The sequence below is a fragment of the Polyergus mexicanus genome, unplaced genomic scaffold (genome assembly GCF_030449975.1).
Source record: "Polyergus mexicanus isolate NDT 795.1 unplaced genomic scaffold, iyPolMexi1.0 SCAF_25, whole genome shotgun sequence".
In the NCBI taxonomy this organism is placed as follows: Eukaryota; Metazoa; Arthropoda; class Insecta; order Hymenoptera; family Formicidae; genus Polyergus; species Polyergus mexicanus.
In genome coordinates this window covers 1,021,571-1,039,100 of record NW_027223345.1, presented here as the reverse complement: position 1 = coordinate 1,039,100, position 17,530 = coordinate 1,021,571, and the positions used below count along the sequence as shown (strand labels likewise).

Sequence of the window (17,530 nt, the reverse complement as noted above, 5' to 3'; positions counted from 1 at the left end):
ATTCGCTCAATAATACTACAAAATTTTACATTTTTCGCTAACATTTGTGTTGTAATAATTTAATAATATTAATTTCTAAAATCTTCTAAAATCACCGAGACATCTAAAATGCCGCTCAATTATTTTTAAATCGCAATTTTTATATTTTCTCTCTCTTTTATATTTATTAATCACTTTTTCTATCTGTGATTTAGAAAGTTTCTTTAAAAGAAAGACGATTTGCGGAAAAAAAAAAACGTTTATTATATTCAATATTAATACATCTATTATTGTCATATATGAGTAATTATTGCTTCCTTTCATATTAACGGAACTCTGGTGGATATAATTTTCGAACGCGCATAATTTACATATCTATTTTGCCCATACGTTTGCTTCGTTATATATTAATTGCATCGTTCGCATCGCGTTACATGTTATGCGCGCACATCGTATGCACATTATATGCATATATATATATATATATATGCGCGTTGACGTTTCGACTATCGGAAAATGCGAACAAGCAGGATGAGAGCGGAAAATTTGCCTGCGTACACTGTATATCCAATACCGTATACTATAGTCGTATCTAGAACAAAAGTAACCATGACGAAGGCCCCTTAGGGCATCGTATTCCGCGATGTAGCTTCGAAAAGGGAGATATCCCGGATATCGTTCGCAGTACGGTATCGTGAAATTTTACAGCGTCGTATCCGCCATGGGAGTAACCGTCGATCTCACAGTAATCTTCTCAGAAAGATTTTTCCAACGCGTTAGTTCCGTGCCAGATGACGGGAGCGACTTATTTTACGCGCTGTCTTCTTTTTCTTCGCATCGCTAAACGATACGGATTCGTTATTCTCATCTCAGTTTGCAAATTCTTACACGAAAATTAAACGCCAGACGTACAACAACGTTTAACATAGTCCGAATTGTAGTCAATGGTCTCAAAATTATGCGAACGAGAAGGGGAAAATTTTCGCGTTGGCGATGGTCGTTCCTTGTCCATTTTTACGGAGAAAATAATACGCGAGTTTGTAAAGCCAGTGTGTAGAATATAGATTTTGCGATCCACCGTAAAGTATAATCACGCTTATCATAAAAGCGCGGTGTAACGTGGCATGTAATTTGGCAGGTGAATTTTAAACAAAAAGAGAGAGAGAGAGAGAGAGAGAGAGAGAGAGAGAGAGAGAGAGAGAGAGAGAGAGAGAGAGAGAGAGAGAGAGAGAGATAAGAGAACATTGGCGGATTTACGGGTATCCCAAAATAAATAATATAATTCCTTGTATATTTTTTAAAACCATGCGGATTTTTTATGAGCATGATTTTGATCGAGAGGAGCTAAAAGAGTATTTTTTTTTTTTTTTGTGTACGTAACAAACATGATTATATATCCGGTTTCTCTATTTTGCTAACAATAGCATAGCCAAGTAGGAAATTATTGAAGGAAACGTGATGCTTTCCATTTTACGCATATATCAAACTTTTGATAGCTTTTGTCCTTATCAACAGTAGTTGATGGTATAAATAGCAATCGACGTGACGTTGAAGTATTTAATATTCAGGGTTGGGAAAGTTACTTTATAAAAGTAACTCGTTACCGTTACCGTTATTTTTTCTAAAAAGTAACTCGTTACCATTACTCGTTACCAATTTTAAAAAGTAACTCGTTACCGTTACAGTTACTAAAAAGTAACGAGTCGTTACAATTTCCGTTACTTTTTTACGATACAAACTAATAAATTATTTTGCATAAGAAAAACTTTTAAAAAATTGTAAGCAAGATTTCATTCAAGGTTTATTACAAAATAAATGATTAAATTTTATCGAAATTCTTTATTAATTTTTAATAAAATTTGTTGCTCCATAGTATCATCATTTAAATGCCCTCTTTGTGGTGTTAATACAGAGCCACCGATGCTAAACATTTTTTCTACAGATGCACTGCTTGGTAGAGCTGTATTATATTTAATAAAAAGTTTTTTAAGTTTTGGATAGTCGTTTAACATTTCTATATTACAATTATTTGATTTTAAAAACCGTTGCTATTCTTCTTGTTCAGATTCATTTTGCACCGTTTTTTGCTCAAAAATGAAAAAATCATCGTGATCGTCAGATTTTCCAGCTTTTGAAGAATTTTCAGTTGATCGGATTCCCAATAAATCCTCCAAGTAATTTTCAGCACGTTTTCTTTTTTCTCCGGTTAACCAGTTTAACTTAAATTTTGGATGTAAACATGCTGCTATTATTAATTCTTTTGTTTCAAATATTGTAAGAAATCTAAAATTAAATATAGTACATTAAGCGACATTGTTTGTTTTATTGAAATTAATACTTTTGAATCAATAGTTTAAAATAAAATAATATTTTTCAATTAAATCCTTATTTAAAATTAAATGACATATGTATTAATCAAATTAATAAGTTACCTTTTATTTAAACCTTGCTGAATAGCGTCAACTAATGAATGGCAATCTATAAGGTCAGATTTATTGAGATTTTCTAATTTTCGTTGCAAGGTACTTAGAACTGGTAGTAAATGAGAGCTCTGTTTTTCCGAAAAGATAAAGCTCTCATTGGATATCGCGCGTCGCGTCATCGCACTGGTCTGCAAGAGCCATAAGTTGATCAATCGCATTCAAGCATTTTTACAACATAATAAGAATGCTAATTGGTCGATTTGCTTACGGCTTTACGGTTAAGATAAAAATTTTATCACGCACAATAGCAAGAATAATATCTTAAATAAATAAAAAAATTTGAAAAAAGTAACGATAAAAGTAACTATTAAATTCGTTACTCGTTACCGAAAAATGTAACGAAGTTACTTTTTCCGTTACAAATAAAATTTGTAACGCCATTACCGTTACAGTTACCGAAAAAAAGTAACTGTAACGGTAACGGCGTTACACAAGTAACGCGTTACTTCCCAACGCGTTAATATTTCACTAACCCCCGTATCCTCCTTACATAGGGGATACGAACGGAGAAGAGCGTTGACCTAATAACACAGTCGTTAAACAAAGTTGAAATATGTGTGGCTTGATCGAAAGATCGAATGTATATCGAAACTGGATATTTCATTTCGAAACTCGATGCCGCGATACATCAACGTATTTAGAGAATTAGCTTTGTCCATAATACTGCCGAACTTTCCGTTTACTTTTTCGCTTCACTTACGGATGAAGTAATTGGCTCCTCTCTCTCTCTCTCTCTCTCTCTGGTAGACTCTCCACTAACGTTGTCCGACTTAAGTATATCTCGCGGATCTATCTTCCTCCTTTCATAAGGAAAAAGAAAGTCCTCACGGTATTCGAGTTCATAAATTCCCTCTGGCGCGCCGTCGAATTTCCCCGATGAAAAAGATTTACGGGAAGAAGAGAACAAAAATACCGGTAGAACGGAAAAAAGAAAGACAGACAGAGAGAGAGAGAGAGAGAGAGAGAGAAGTCTGTTTTCTCATAACCCATTTTCTAATATTCTTTTAATTTCCCGTTTTCCATAGCCTACTTCTCGCCGGCTTTCCTGCCAATGATACGATTAAAACAGCGTTCTCTTTGTCGACGATGCCATCAACGATGTCGCTTTTACAATGCCGCTGGCTGTGTCTTGTTCGTTTTTTTTTCCTTTTCTTTTTATTTCAATGGCCAAAGAAGTTTCGCCCGAGACATATGTTGTGCCGTCTCATGTTGGATGTCGATGAAATGTCATGTATTTGCATAGCCATGCATAATAATTAGCGGTTAAACTAGGGCGCGACAGATTGGTACGATAGCAACCCAGCCTGTCTCCTGTCTATATCGCCTCGCATGCAATCGCAATCCTTGGTTATGTCGGCGCGCGCCTCGTCTCGCAGATGTTCCCTCCGCATAACTCGTATAAGGGGTGTAAATACATCAGCACGTTCCATCTTGCGCCTCGTGGTATAAGGATTTTCCACGTAACTACCGATCACGATCGAACAAATCGTTGCGATATTAGACTTAGGTTTGTTTTTCTTATTATACAGCATCTTTTATAATTTTTTTTTATCGATTAGTCTTTATTATAGAATTGTTTAGTAAAAATATTTCATATTTTTTGGATTAAAATGATTGGGATTAATCTCTTTGTTTCAAAAATCTGTATAATTGAAGAATTTTTAATTAAATAAATAATCCTCCTTGAATTAAATAATTTATTCGCGCAGTTATAATTTTCAAGATTCGATACAGTTTTATTCTTCTTACGCAGAAATATCCAAGGAAATATTGTACGGTCTTAGACTCAATCAAGATGCCATGGTACGTTGTTAAGCAGAAAATTTTTATTTACCTACAAGTTTTGAAAAAAATAGTCCAGTAAAAATATTGCAATGAAGAAATTTTTTTTTTTTTTACTAAAAATTATTAAATATTACAATAGAAAAATCGTTTTAAATAATCGCTACTAATAACCATAGAAACAACGTCAAACATTTGTCTCACACGTAACATCGATCTGACATTTCAATTAGAAGAACCGAGCCTATCCAAATTATTTGATCAAAATATATACTTTTTTCGAAATATCAAATAAGAAACGGTCTCAGATGTCACAGCATGCGTCGCAAAAATCAATCTGGCAAATGGCGTCGGATGAAAAAGCTGTATCTCGATATTAAGGAAGGTCAAAGTACGTAATATTCGCAATAAAATTAACCTAAGTTTGTGAATTGATATTATTATTATTATTATTATTATTATTAATTTCGAGGAGTGTAAGATCTCAAAGCCAGAAAATTTATTTTAATTCAACCTTCAGTCGTCGCGCCCGCGCGACAATTATTCGTTGACAGAAGATAATTTAACGCGCGTTTATTATTAAACGCGTTGCGCCGCGACGCGAAAGGTTCGTTGTCAGCGTTTATTCCATCTCGCGATTCACTCTTTCCGCGAGCTACGAAAATCCATTACAATCTTTCTCACCCGCGTCTCGTATCGTACAATATACGGGCCGTTCCAGCTTCAAAGAACGCACACCCTCATCCCGTTTGCCGCTCTCCCTCTCTCTCTCTCTCTCTTTCTCTTTCCCTCTCTCTCTCTTATATACCTTCGCGGAGCGAGTGCACAATATAATCTTAGCGCACACAAGAATCTCGTGGCCGCGGTTCGACCAAGCGAGTCGCCCCGGGAGTGTTTGGTCGTTCTGAAAATTGCGGAAGATGAGCGCGCGCGCGCGTTGCCACACTTCATCGAGTCCCGGTTTTCCGGTACGTTCTACCGTCATCGAGTCGCGGAACAATCGGCAGAAATGTGCGACAGATTATTTCGGGGAAAGCAGGGTAGAGCAGAGAGAAGGGATGAGATCGACAGACGGGGGAAGCGAGACAGGCGGAAATCACGGTGGAAGGAACCCGTAGGGGATGAATAAGCAACGAATGGGGCGAGCGAGAAAGAGAAGGAGAGATAGAGAGAGAGAGAGAGAGAGAGAGAGAGAAAGAGAGAGCGCGGAGTGGTCGCGCACTTTGCGAAATGAGATACACCCACGTTGATAAAACGCGACCACACCTACACGTAGTGAGGATACGCTACGGATATAGCAGTGGAATTAAGAAGAGAGCGCTCGCAAATTGACGATGGACCGAAATGTAAGAATCCGCCGAAGCGCGAGGTGTTGCGTTTAATCGCCTCCCGTGCATCTCGCCTCAAGAGAGATGCAGATGCAGTCCTGCCATCGGCTTGAAACGGCACGAGTAATCGCAGGATCGTTTTATCGCTTAAGAGTCTGCTTATCTATTGTATATAGCTAGAATTTCGTAAGCGCCCGGAAACTCTTTATCTTTCTTTGTTAAGAAAATGAATTGTCCGCGTATGTTGCGATATATATTTGTACGTTTAGAGATATTTAAATGTTTTTTTTTTGCATGTGTGTGTATTATGTTTAAAGAGAAAATGTGTGAAATCACGTGAGTATGATAACAATCGTTCATAGTATTGATTTTATCTTATCAATTTTTTTCCACGCTACGATTAGGATTCTAATCATATTATACGATAGATAGAATTTTCCCTTAAATACATCTCGAGGAATGACATACGTGAAATAAAATTCAGCTTTATCGCGTTCAAGTTTTTGTTCCGACTGCAAAGAATGCATTATGTGAGCATTTCCTCTTTTTTTTACTAAATTTTGATCAATTATTATTATCCTTTCGCGAGATGATATTAACCCATACAGCACCGCAAGATTGCAATAACATTGCAGCAATATTTTTCTGCAAGATTGCAACATTGCAGAAACATTGCGAAATGTTGCTGCAACGTTGTTATGATATTGCAGCAACAGTAAAATGTCCGCCTAGAGAAATATTGCAATATAATATTGCAGCAACATAGCAATATAATATATATATGCAATAATGCTTTATGTATATTTATCGATATAATATCCTTAACATATGAAAAAAATAATAAGAAATTAGGCCTATAAGAGTCAGGATCTAGCGTGTATATAGATTTTCTGTATTATAATAATAACGAAATTATAAAATGTAAATTTTTCAGTACACATTCGATTTCCTTCAGTGACAGAGAATATCTAAGAGAAATGAGAAAAAACTCAATTTGCAATTGTGTAAATTCACTATTTCTTTGTATCCGAAATATTCAGATATCCGGATGCAAAAAGATTGTGGTGAATTTACGCATACGAGTTTTTTCACATCTCCCTTGTCTTTATATAATTTCAAAATTTATTTATTAAAATCTGAAGTATCTTGCATATTAGAAAATTATTATCAAATTTTTGATTTTATATAAGAATGGAAACTATTAAAAGAATTCTTAGTCCAATGTCTGAGCCCCTGTATTGGGGTTATATCATACGACTTAAATTAACAAAAATAGTTATTATATCTTTTTAATCTTACTAGCCGCTCTTTGTAAATTTTATATAATCATCATGACTAAAAATTAAATGCGGAATAGATGGCGCAACATGCGCCGCATAATGGTAAACGGATGAACTAGCGATTATTGAATACTTTTTTTGCAATATTTTCGGAATGTTGCTGTAACATTGCTAAAGTTATATTGTAAAATAATGTCTTTGCAATATTTCTGCAACATTAAACTGCAATATGCAATATTACAATGTTGCAGCAATGTTGTTGCAAGCTTCAGTGCTGTATGGAAAGTGTTACGATTTGCAAACTGTGAGAATTTCTCTTCTAGCTCATTCTTTCAAATCGTTGATCGATCACGTACGATAAACATAGAGTCAACGCGTGTCTTCGGTATCGATTTACCCGTCGACGATTAAACCCCGGATCGTGTCTTTCCCTCACCCGAAAGACCTCTCGTGTTGGCGTAGACACCTCCCAGAAACGCGCGGCGCACGTTACACGCAAGTTTTAACAAACGATCCATATTTCATCGCGCGCGGAAAAGACCATTTTCCCGCGGGGTCACTCGCTTCTCCCCTCCCCCTTCTCTTCCTCTTGCCCACCCGCGAGCTCACACCCTCCGTGTGCGATCGAATTCCGCTCTTTCTCCCCGTCTCGCGATTTTCCGGCATTGATATTCGCCGCGCCAGGGAGATCGGTGGTGGAATAAAAATCCGTGTAAAAATAAAAAAATGTACGAAGCCGAAACCGTTGTCGATCAATCGTGCACGATACCCTTTCTGCAATTGCGGGAAAACACAGTGGCGCCGATTAATTCCATCAGAATCTATCTCTTTGCCGTCGAATTAGAAATGCGAGTTGTTCTTAAAAAAGCAGTATATGCTTCATCACGCTCATATAAATTTAATCTGTATTGTCAAAGTATATTCCATCGCATTTTCACATCAATTTTCGTTCGCATTCAAGAATCATGTCACTTAACGTGCACTAAAAAATTGAACCAAATATATCGCACATTCCATATCGATAAAATTATAGAATGTATTAATCTTTCAAGCTTGACGTGATGAGATTTTTGAGAATGTTCATGCAAAGCGCAATTACATTATGTCGATTTTACCTTGATCGCCAAAAATTTCATTTCCAATAAAGTGCAATTTGAGACAGATAATAATATACGAAAGGTATTCCTGTTTCTGAATTTCCTTTCGATTAGATATTAATCACATTTTATAACTGACACGTGTTCATATAAGTCGCTTTAATTTTAAACGGCAGGTCGAACATATATCATATCCGACCGAGCACAGGCCGTTCTCTCGGATGTCGTAGAAAGCATATTGGAGGAATGTTTGCAAGACGCCAAGAACTCCGCTACGGCGGCTGGTAAAAGCTGCGTCACCTCCGAAGAAATGGAGAAGGCATTAAGGAAGCTCTGCCTACGTTTAAACGCACAGCCGAGCATGCCTGGCAAACAGAAAGTTAACACGCAGCGCGAACATGCTTGAACTGAGAGTTTGGCGAAATCTTCTCGAGAAGATATCTTCGCGACGCCAGCCAATTCAAACGTCGAGGGAAATTCTCCTTGCTATCGTCCCTATCGCTAATAAATGTACGAGTTGTACGAAAGTGCGGATTATTCGCAAACAATATCTCTTGCTTATTGTTACTCGTTCGCATACAATACATTCATGAAGTTTATTCATATCGCGACTTTCTAGAAAGACTCGCGAAAACTGAAAATCTACATCTGAAATTACGAGAGACGTATCTATGTAAAGAATATAATAGAATAAAACGTATTGTAAATGCAATTAAATGAAAAGAATAAGGAAGAGAACACGGCGTCTCGGATCACAACTTAAAAACTTGCAATGTATTTCATAATTAAGAGACATAAAAAATTGCATTACGTAATTATACACAAGACAAAAAGTATTAACTTTTCTGATGTATTTGTATCTTTTTTTTTATGATGTATATATATATTCAATTTAAAGTTATAATATATGTTTAATATATATAAATTTTATACATACAGGGTGTCCCATTTTAAAGGACCCACTCAAATATCTCAGAAACACTGCGTTAAATCGAAAAATGTTTCAAACAAAAGTTGTGTGGCTTCAAGGGGGCCATAAGATGGTGACAATGATTTGACCTTGGAAAATCATTTAAAGGTCATGTGAAGGTTAACTTTAAAATCTTAAATAGAAACCCCCATTTTTATTTAGTATTCTTGTAGCTGACATCGAGAGCTGTCCAAAACACTATAATAAAGTATTTTTTTATTAAGTACTTTTTGAGTTATTTTATATTTTAATCTGACATATTTTGATATAAAAAATAAAATATTTCGTAAAATATTTAGTTTTCAATAATTTTACCGTAATACTTCTATGTACAGAATAATAAGACAAATTAATTAGTGGCAAAAAAAAACAAATAATTGTTTTAAAAAATACATTGTAAATAATTTTCTTAAAAACAATTTTTTTTTTATACTACTTGATTTGTCTCATTATTCTGTACATAGAAGTATTACGGTAAGATTATCAAAAACTAAATATTTTACGAGATATTTAATTTTTTATCTCAAAATATGTCAGATTAAAATATAAAATAACTCAAAAAGTACTTAATGAAAAAATACTTTATTACAATGTTTTGGAAAGCTCTCGATGTCAGCTACAAGAATACTAAATAAAAAATGGGGGTTTCTATTTAAGATTTTAAAATTGACCTTCACATGACCTTTAAATGATTTTCCAAGGTCAAATCATTGTCACCGTCTTATAGCCCCCTTAAAGCCAACACAACTTTTGTTTGAAACATTTTTCGATTTAACGCAGTGTTTCTGAGATATTTGAGTGGGTCCTTTAAAATGGGACACCCTGTATATATAAGTACAATAGAAACTTATCAAGAGAGAAAGGATGAGAGAGAAATGCCTATTGCAACGCGTATCGCATACGTTTAATTCGTAACAACCACGTATTATTTTGATCAATAATAATTATTTGTTTTGCCTTTGATTTTGATTGAAATTCCTCTTATATGCAATTTGACGAATCGCGTTTCATATTTCATGTTTATTAGGTTCAAGAGCAGTGATTGTGAGAGCGGCCAAGTAGTTGTTGCGAGTACGCTGGGAATTCGTGCGACAAAGCGGCTTCTCGCGTGACTGAAAAATTCATTAAGCGGCGCGATAAACCAAAAATAATTTCATCCAGCATTGTCGAGCGTTAATGAACAAGATACATTTTTTTTTTTTTTCCCCGCGAACATGTGTATTCTCACCGATCTTGCGATTGTCTCGCCGACAATGCAAAGATTGTCGCAACAGGATATATTTTCATTTTTAGGGATTAAAATTGTATGTAAGCGAGCGCCGCCCAAGTCTGAATAGAGCACAAGGCTATAATGGATGTTATATTATATGATATCTATAGTATTCATATTATTAACACATTGCCTTGCGTATGAAATTTCATGGAAAAAATTCATGTGCTTTAAAATTATAACATATAACATAACATTTATTATAGTAACAATTGTGAAGTTTGACAGAGCAAATATTAAATTTAATGTTTTTTTTTTTTATGGAGGCTATCGCGCATGCGTGGTATCAACAATGATTTGTGATGTACCATATTGTGCGTTTCATCGAAAACACTCGTATTTTTCCATATTCTCCTCATTATACAAGTCGACGATACAAAAGTTCTGTCGATCTGTCAGGCGTATAACATAGATATTATTACAGCGTAGGCCAAAACAGAGAGAGAAAGAGATAGAAGGAAGCCCGACTGGCGTATCATCAAACTTTCCGTGCAAGCTGACATCAAATAGAAGTCATTCGAAAAGCCCGGTCTATGCTAGAGAGATTCTTTGAAATTAAATCTCACTAATGATGTTGCGCGCGACTTCTCTTCTCACGACGGTATTTTTAGATTGAAGTTTTCTTTTGGCTCGATTCAGCCTCAAGATGCGTTTCGTTCGCGGCCGAGCTACGTCTCTTTTCCACATGTCGCGAAGGGTGAGAGAATATCTCTGCTGGAAATGTGCCTTCAATATTTACGGGCGGATCCACGAGAAATAATTGGAACGCGTTAACAATGGACCGGCCCGATTCTCCTCCTTTTTTTTTTATGTTGGTCCGTTTGCCTTCTTTTTGTTTCCTCTCCCGCTATCGTTCTATTTTAGTTTTTTTTTTTTTTTTTCATTTTTCCACGCGTCACGATCGAAAAGTTAATAGATACGTGAAACGGCGCGCGATATTCGTTAGTGTGCCGCGGCGATTTTATTTGTAACTCGAAAATTTGCTGTTTCATAAAACGAGATTCGCAGATACGTATGTACGTACCTGGAGCGTGTTTCGGCCGGAAAATATTTTTTCCGTGACAGTTCCACGGGAGTGGTAAAAAAAGAGAGAGAAAGAGAGAAAAAACAGGCGACCAGTGATAATCAATCGAAAAATGATTTCGAATGGCCGTAACGGACCGGCCGTCGCATCATAAATCTTTAAACCTAACGATTAAGCAGATACGTCCACCTGCCAAAACGAATATACACGACTTTTGATATACGAGAATCCGGAATACATTACGTGCGTCTGTCGAAGCATTAAACTTGAAAATGTTCCGTTTGATTTCGTTCTAACGTCCTAACGTCTAAGCTCCACCGTCGTATATAAAATTGGCCACTCTCTCTCTCTCTCTCTCTCTCTCTCAATATTTGAATGAAAAATATTTTGATATAAATATAGGTAAATAGTAAGCAATTCTATCGTTAGATAATTCTAATGCTAGAGATGCAACTTTCACAATTTCATGTTCATTTCTTGAGAATAAAAGGAAAGATTGTTAAATTTCTTTCTTTCTCCTAGTAATTTTAATTAAGGTTCCATAAATTATTCAACGATTACATTCTATCTAGATCACGCAGAAAAATTAATCTTGTTTTCTCCGAGAGAAATTATTTTATGGAAAAATAACGCGCGAGACATTTGTTGATAGAAAATAAATTTCCACGCTGTAAAAAGACGCAGGACCGAACAGGTATTTAATAACCGGATTTTTATGGAGGACATAAAGTGTTGAATATTCATTTGTATCCCATTTTAAAAGGCGTTTAGTTCACTCCGTGAAAAAAAAATTTCGGTCAGTATTTCGATCATTGACCCTAGGATGTAGAAAGCGTTTCACACGAGAAATATTCAACGGACAAAAAAAATTATGTATTGCGCAGGTGGTCCGTCCGAGAGCTCCGAATTACGAGAAAACAAATTAATTTCGGCCTTGCGCGCCTTTCGTCGGGAAGCCCTTCTTGTTGTGTACGCTCCGCCTTTACGACGCAGTCTGTCATAATAATAGCTATTCAGTTTTGATCTGCTCCTAATTAAACCTTAATTAAATAATTCTCCGTCCGCGCGTTTATCAAGAGAGAGAGAGAAAGAGAGAGAGAGAGAAAGGGAATTAGGATGAAAAATTGACGTATATGGAAAATTAAAGTTAAAACAAAGTATAGACATAAATTTTAAATAAAAATTCGAGATACAGTTTTTTTTCTTCAAAAGATCTGCTTAAATTACCACCTGTCGATTCCTTCATTCTTTTAATCTATATTCTGAAACTCAGACAAGAACAAAAAGAGAGTAGATTTATATATCAATATTTTAAATTGTATACTAAAAGAGAAGTTGTACACTTTTATAAGATTAAAAAAGGAATGAAGTCATCTATTATTCTATTCTTGTCGGTTTGCGTTCCGTTTTCGTCATCGCTTATCCGTTTAAAATTGAATCCGTCATGTCCCGAAGAGATCTAACTACGGTGGTCCGCGAACGGAATTAACCGGGAACAAATTAATTCCGGTTCGCGCGGTCATTCCGGCAGGGAATCGGTGGTCCTTTTCGTCATGCTGACTAAAGCGGGACACCTCCCCGTTCGTCGTTCCTTGTGCTCGTCTCGTACGTATCCGTAAAATAATAACTTTATGATGCCTGTGTTGTGTGCGAGACGATCCAATGAGACGGGCCACGTGAATGAAGGAAAGGGCCGCGCGAACCGGAGTAAGAAGGGTACGATGGTGAGAAAGAAACAAGCAACACGGAGGGAGATAAAATATGCAAGTTGAAGAGAGAAAAATAAGAGAGAGAGAGAGACAAAGAGGGTGACGAAGAGAAAGGAAAGAATGGAAACTAAAATAGTCCCCGCGACTCGAAACGAAGGAAAAACTCATTCCGTCTGCTCGCTCGCAGCCCTGGGCTGCTCTATTGTGAGATGGCCAACTATTGTGTAGTTCGTGGTAACCACGGACTACCGTCCGTTCGTTTCTCGTCTCCTTCTCCACCCTTGTTCTCTTTACTCCTTCACCCGCCTGGTCCTCTTTGCTCTTCTTTCTTTCGAACCTCCGCAGAATCCGCCATCTCACTTGTTTCGCGCACACCCACCAGTCGTCGCGCACATCGTTTCTTTTTGTCCCGACGCGATGCGCCGTCGAAACGTTACGCCGTTCCCCTCGTTCCCCTCTTTTCGGTGGTGCATGGAGCGTTATAAGTGCCTTGGCGTTACTGGATTTCGTCAAAAAAAAAAAGATATCTCAAAGATATTGCCGCGACACGATCAAATTGTTATCTCTATGAGAATCTGTCAGTTAATTGTTTATTAAAAAAAAAAAAAAGTTTGTTTACTGTACCTAATTTTTGTCTTTAAAAAGATAGCTATTAGATAAACGAATAAAAAGGAAAAAGGGAAGGATGCTCGTGGAGTTCTTCGGTTTACATTTTGTCGCGTTCTCTACAATGTTTATTCGCATTATTAAGGAGCATATAAAAAATAAAATATTTCGTAAAATATTTAGTTTTCAATAATTTTACCGTAACACTTCTATGTACAGAATAATAAGACAAATTAATTGGTGCCAAAAGAAAAAACAAATAATTGTTTAAAAAAATACATTGTAAATAATTTTCTTAAAAACAATTTTTTTTCATACTATTTGATTTGTCTCATTATTCTGTACATAGAAGTATTACGGTAAAATTATTGAAAACTAAATATTTTACGAAATATTTTATTTTTTATATCAAAATATGTCAGATTAAAACATAAAATAACTCAAAAAGTACTTAATAAAAAAATACTTTATTATAGTGTTTTGGAAAGCTCTCGATGTCAGCTACAAGAATACTAAATAAAAAATGGGGGTTTCCGTTTAAGATTTTAAAGTTGACCTTCACATTACCTTGAAATGATTTTCCAAGGTCAAATCATTGTCACCATCTTATGGCCCCCTTGAAGCCACACAACTTTTGTTTGAAACATTTTTCGATTTAACGCAGTGTTTCTGAGATATTTGAGTGGGTTCTTTAAAATGGGACACCCTGTATACATCATTTCTATTTGAGAATTTGAAAGAGACTTTGATATAAAAGGAAACAATGTGTAATTCGGGAAGGAAAAGCAATATTGTTTTCAATTTAATGGCGAAGAAAATTGGATTTCTATTCTCATAAACAAAGCGTACACAGAGAGGAAGCCAATGTCTATGAATGTCGAGATTAAACATGGTCGTGCACTCAGGTAAATCAATAGTAATAAATAAATTAAGATTAGAATCGAGACGAATAGTTAGCGTTGTTTCCGTTTGAATGACACACTAGTCGCCTCATTTGGATGCAAAGATGTAAGTTGAATTCAACGCCAAGTTTGCACAACAGTTCAATAAATTAGTAGCGACCTCTATTCGAGATCGGTTCGCCGATTCGCAATTTCGCGAGCGGATCCGCCTTCGTCAAGTGTTCAAGCATTCCCGTTCCGAGAATAACGCATTCCCGGTCGAGCATCAGAATTCCGTCGAATTCTCTAACCTGATTTCACGGTGGGAGTCCTCTTTTTACAAGCAGGATATAGTTTACTCTCGCATTAACGAAGCGCTGTCATCGACTCGCGTCGGACTTTTAATTTCCCGACGGGATTCTAAAAACTTCTCCATGACAGAGAGGGCTTCTTCTTCGACAATTCCGAGCTACGAGCTTCGGCGGACCGTGGACTGTTCGCGGTGAAAGGGGAGGAAGGGAGGGGCGCGAGTTATAAAGGGGGATGCGCGCGAGGAAGTGGAGCGGATAAAACGAAGCTGATAAAAGAAAGCATCTATATATAGGATGGAAATAATCCTCGCAAAAATCGCGCGACAGAATTTTAGTTTGATAATTCCCCTTGTAGCGGCGTTTTGGATCTCTCGAGGTAGATGCGCCCGAGTAATATCGTCCCGGTGTCGCGTGCATAATGCAACGGCATCGTGCGCAAAAATGCTCGTGCGAAAGCGCTCAACGCTGCCACACCCTCGGGTGGGTATTCGCGGTCAAAATTTTCCCCGTCGGGCAACACGCCGTGGATGAAATTAAAACGAGAGCGGAAACGTAAGCACGCTATCGCGTACAGCTGTCGCGTCGCCGTATGTCGGCAAACTTCCTTAAATCATTCTTTTTCCACGCGCTGTGACGCTTTTCCCATAAACATTTTCTATGACGCAACCGGAGCCTTTCGAGTGAACGCGATTCGAAGTGACGAATGTCACTCGACATAGTGTATCCCGAATCCTCTTCCGAAGACTTAAAGTCATCGTCACTCATGCGTTGCAGACGTAGAGTAGACGTAGAGCTTCGGGAATAGGAGAGCTATCCGCAATTTACCCTTGCAAATTAGTAGGAATCATAAATATACATCTTCCGATCGCTGTAAAAGTCGACATATCCGTATAATTTCTGTTGAAGCTCTCGAATTAAAAAGATCTTTTACCCGATGAAATATGCGAGCGTAATAAATGAATAAATAATTTGAAATTTAATATTTTCCAGAAATACTCATATCTCCCACGAGCATCGTATGTGATGGAGTGCTGTTAAATTCCCATTTTTGTAACATCGTCCTCTCTCGTCAGTAAACTGCGCTCAGAACGTGCTGGATTATTCAGCGCGCACAGAACACGTTACAGAATTTGCGAGTTTCGACAGTATCAAAGTATTGAAGAGAGTTGCGTTTTAAATAAAGAATATTCAAATAAATTCTCCTGGAGATAATCGCGTAGCGCTCACTGCGTTGCCACATTCAAACTTGCTGGAGGAACTTTGGACGGAGGAAGCCATGGATGAAATTAAGTCGACGATGGAAACGGGCTTAAACGCGACATGTATACATCCCTTGTATTATAAGATCTCTCTCTTTCCGTTACATAATTTCTTCTCTCGAATTATTAAAGTCTTATTACTAGAAATAGCTTTGTTGTAAAAAAAGCAGAGCAACTTAGAATGGACGATTTGAGTAAAAATTCTTGTCTCGCCATTTTCAACTTCGCGCGAGGATATGGTAGATGTCAATATTGACGGAGAATCTCTTTTTCAAATGGACGTTTGATCAATAGCCGTATATCGTGGATAGTGGCTTAAAGAGTTCTTCGCGGGTAGAGGTGGTGCGATAAACCAGCTTTACTTTGCAATAGCCGAACGTGCTAGGGATGGTCCACTTGGTAGGATCACGTATCGTCGATGGCTCACGTTCGCGACTTACAGTTTCCACGCGATCACCGTGGCATCCCGAGTTCGGATGACAGTCCAACGACCGTTGAAAGCGATAGCCTTTTCGACGCATTCCCCGGTATGTCGCGTATTCCCCAAGAATCTCTCGATTCGATCGGTACGCGATTCACGGCCGGCGTGTCGCGTTTCCATCTCGGAAGGGGCCATTTGCCTAATAACGCTAATAAAACGGAAATGTGCGTCGTTCTTGTAACTGGGCAAATCTAGCCGCGACGGCCGACTTCCTGCAGCTATTTCGTCGTACGAAGAAGAGTCCTCTGTAAAGAGCGTAATTCTTAGCGATATCGGGCGACGAGAGATTCCGATTTTCTCATTCCAAACAAATTTGGTATTAAAATTGTGCGACCGGTTGATACAGCGCGTGCGTTATCTCTATATTTTAATGCAATTATTTTCCGCGCTATAATCCGGGGAATTTTTGGTTTCTTCGACAAAAAAAAAAAAAAAATAAATAAAAAGGAAGCTATGTACATGACTGAGAAAAAGCGAAAAAAGGCGACATGTAGAAAGCGCTTAACAGGCAGCAACTCGTAGCCGGAAAATGTAATGTATAATTATGAGATGTGCGTTCCGCACAACCGCGGAAACGGATCTCGGGGATTTCCCGGATGCGCATCACGGACGATGATGCTTTTAGCGACGGTAAACTCTTTATTTCCGCGTGATATACGAGCAGATTCCGGTGTACTCCGGCAGGATTAAACGAGGCGGGTCGACTGCGTCGTCAATGGACTTCGTTTCGGCAGTCCTTTCATTATTCCAGGAACCAGGACGACAGGGTCGCGGATTCTGGTCGTGCGCCCCGTCGCGACGAGGGAGGTCGCGGAGACAAGAGGGGTTTGAAGCAGGAAGGAAAGGAGGAACACAGGGAATACGCGGCATGAACGACGCTTTGAAACGTGGTTGCGAAGGGACGGGGGGATGAAGGGAGCGAAGGAGAGCGAGCGACGGGAGAAGGATGGAGGAACGCGAGGAGAAGAGAAAGGGCGGGCATTAGAAGAAACAAAAGGGGTATTTTCGTCCCGGCGACGAATCCAAATGGAGAGAAGCGGACTTTTCTCTTCTCGTTCACCCGCCAACCT

At 37.8% G+C, this 17,530-nt stretch overlaps 1 protein-coding gene across 1 annotated transcript; it reads left to right on the top strand.

Annotated features, from left to right (window-relative positions):
• Positions 1-4,562: 4,562 nt before the first annotated feature.
• Positions 4,563-8,355, top strand: LOC138943146 (uncharacterized). Its single transcript, XM_070313700.1, has 2 exons — positions 4,563-4,635; positions 8,126-8,355. The coding sequence occupies exons 1-2, from the start codon at positions 4,563-4,565 to the stop codon at positions 8,353-8,355; spliced, it is 303 nt and encodes a 100-aa protein (XP_070169801.1).
• The last annotated feature ends 9,175 nt before the right edge of the window (positions 8,356-17,530 follow it).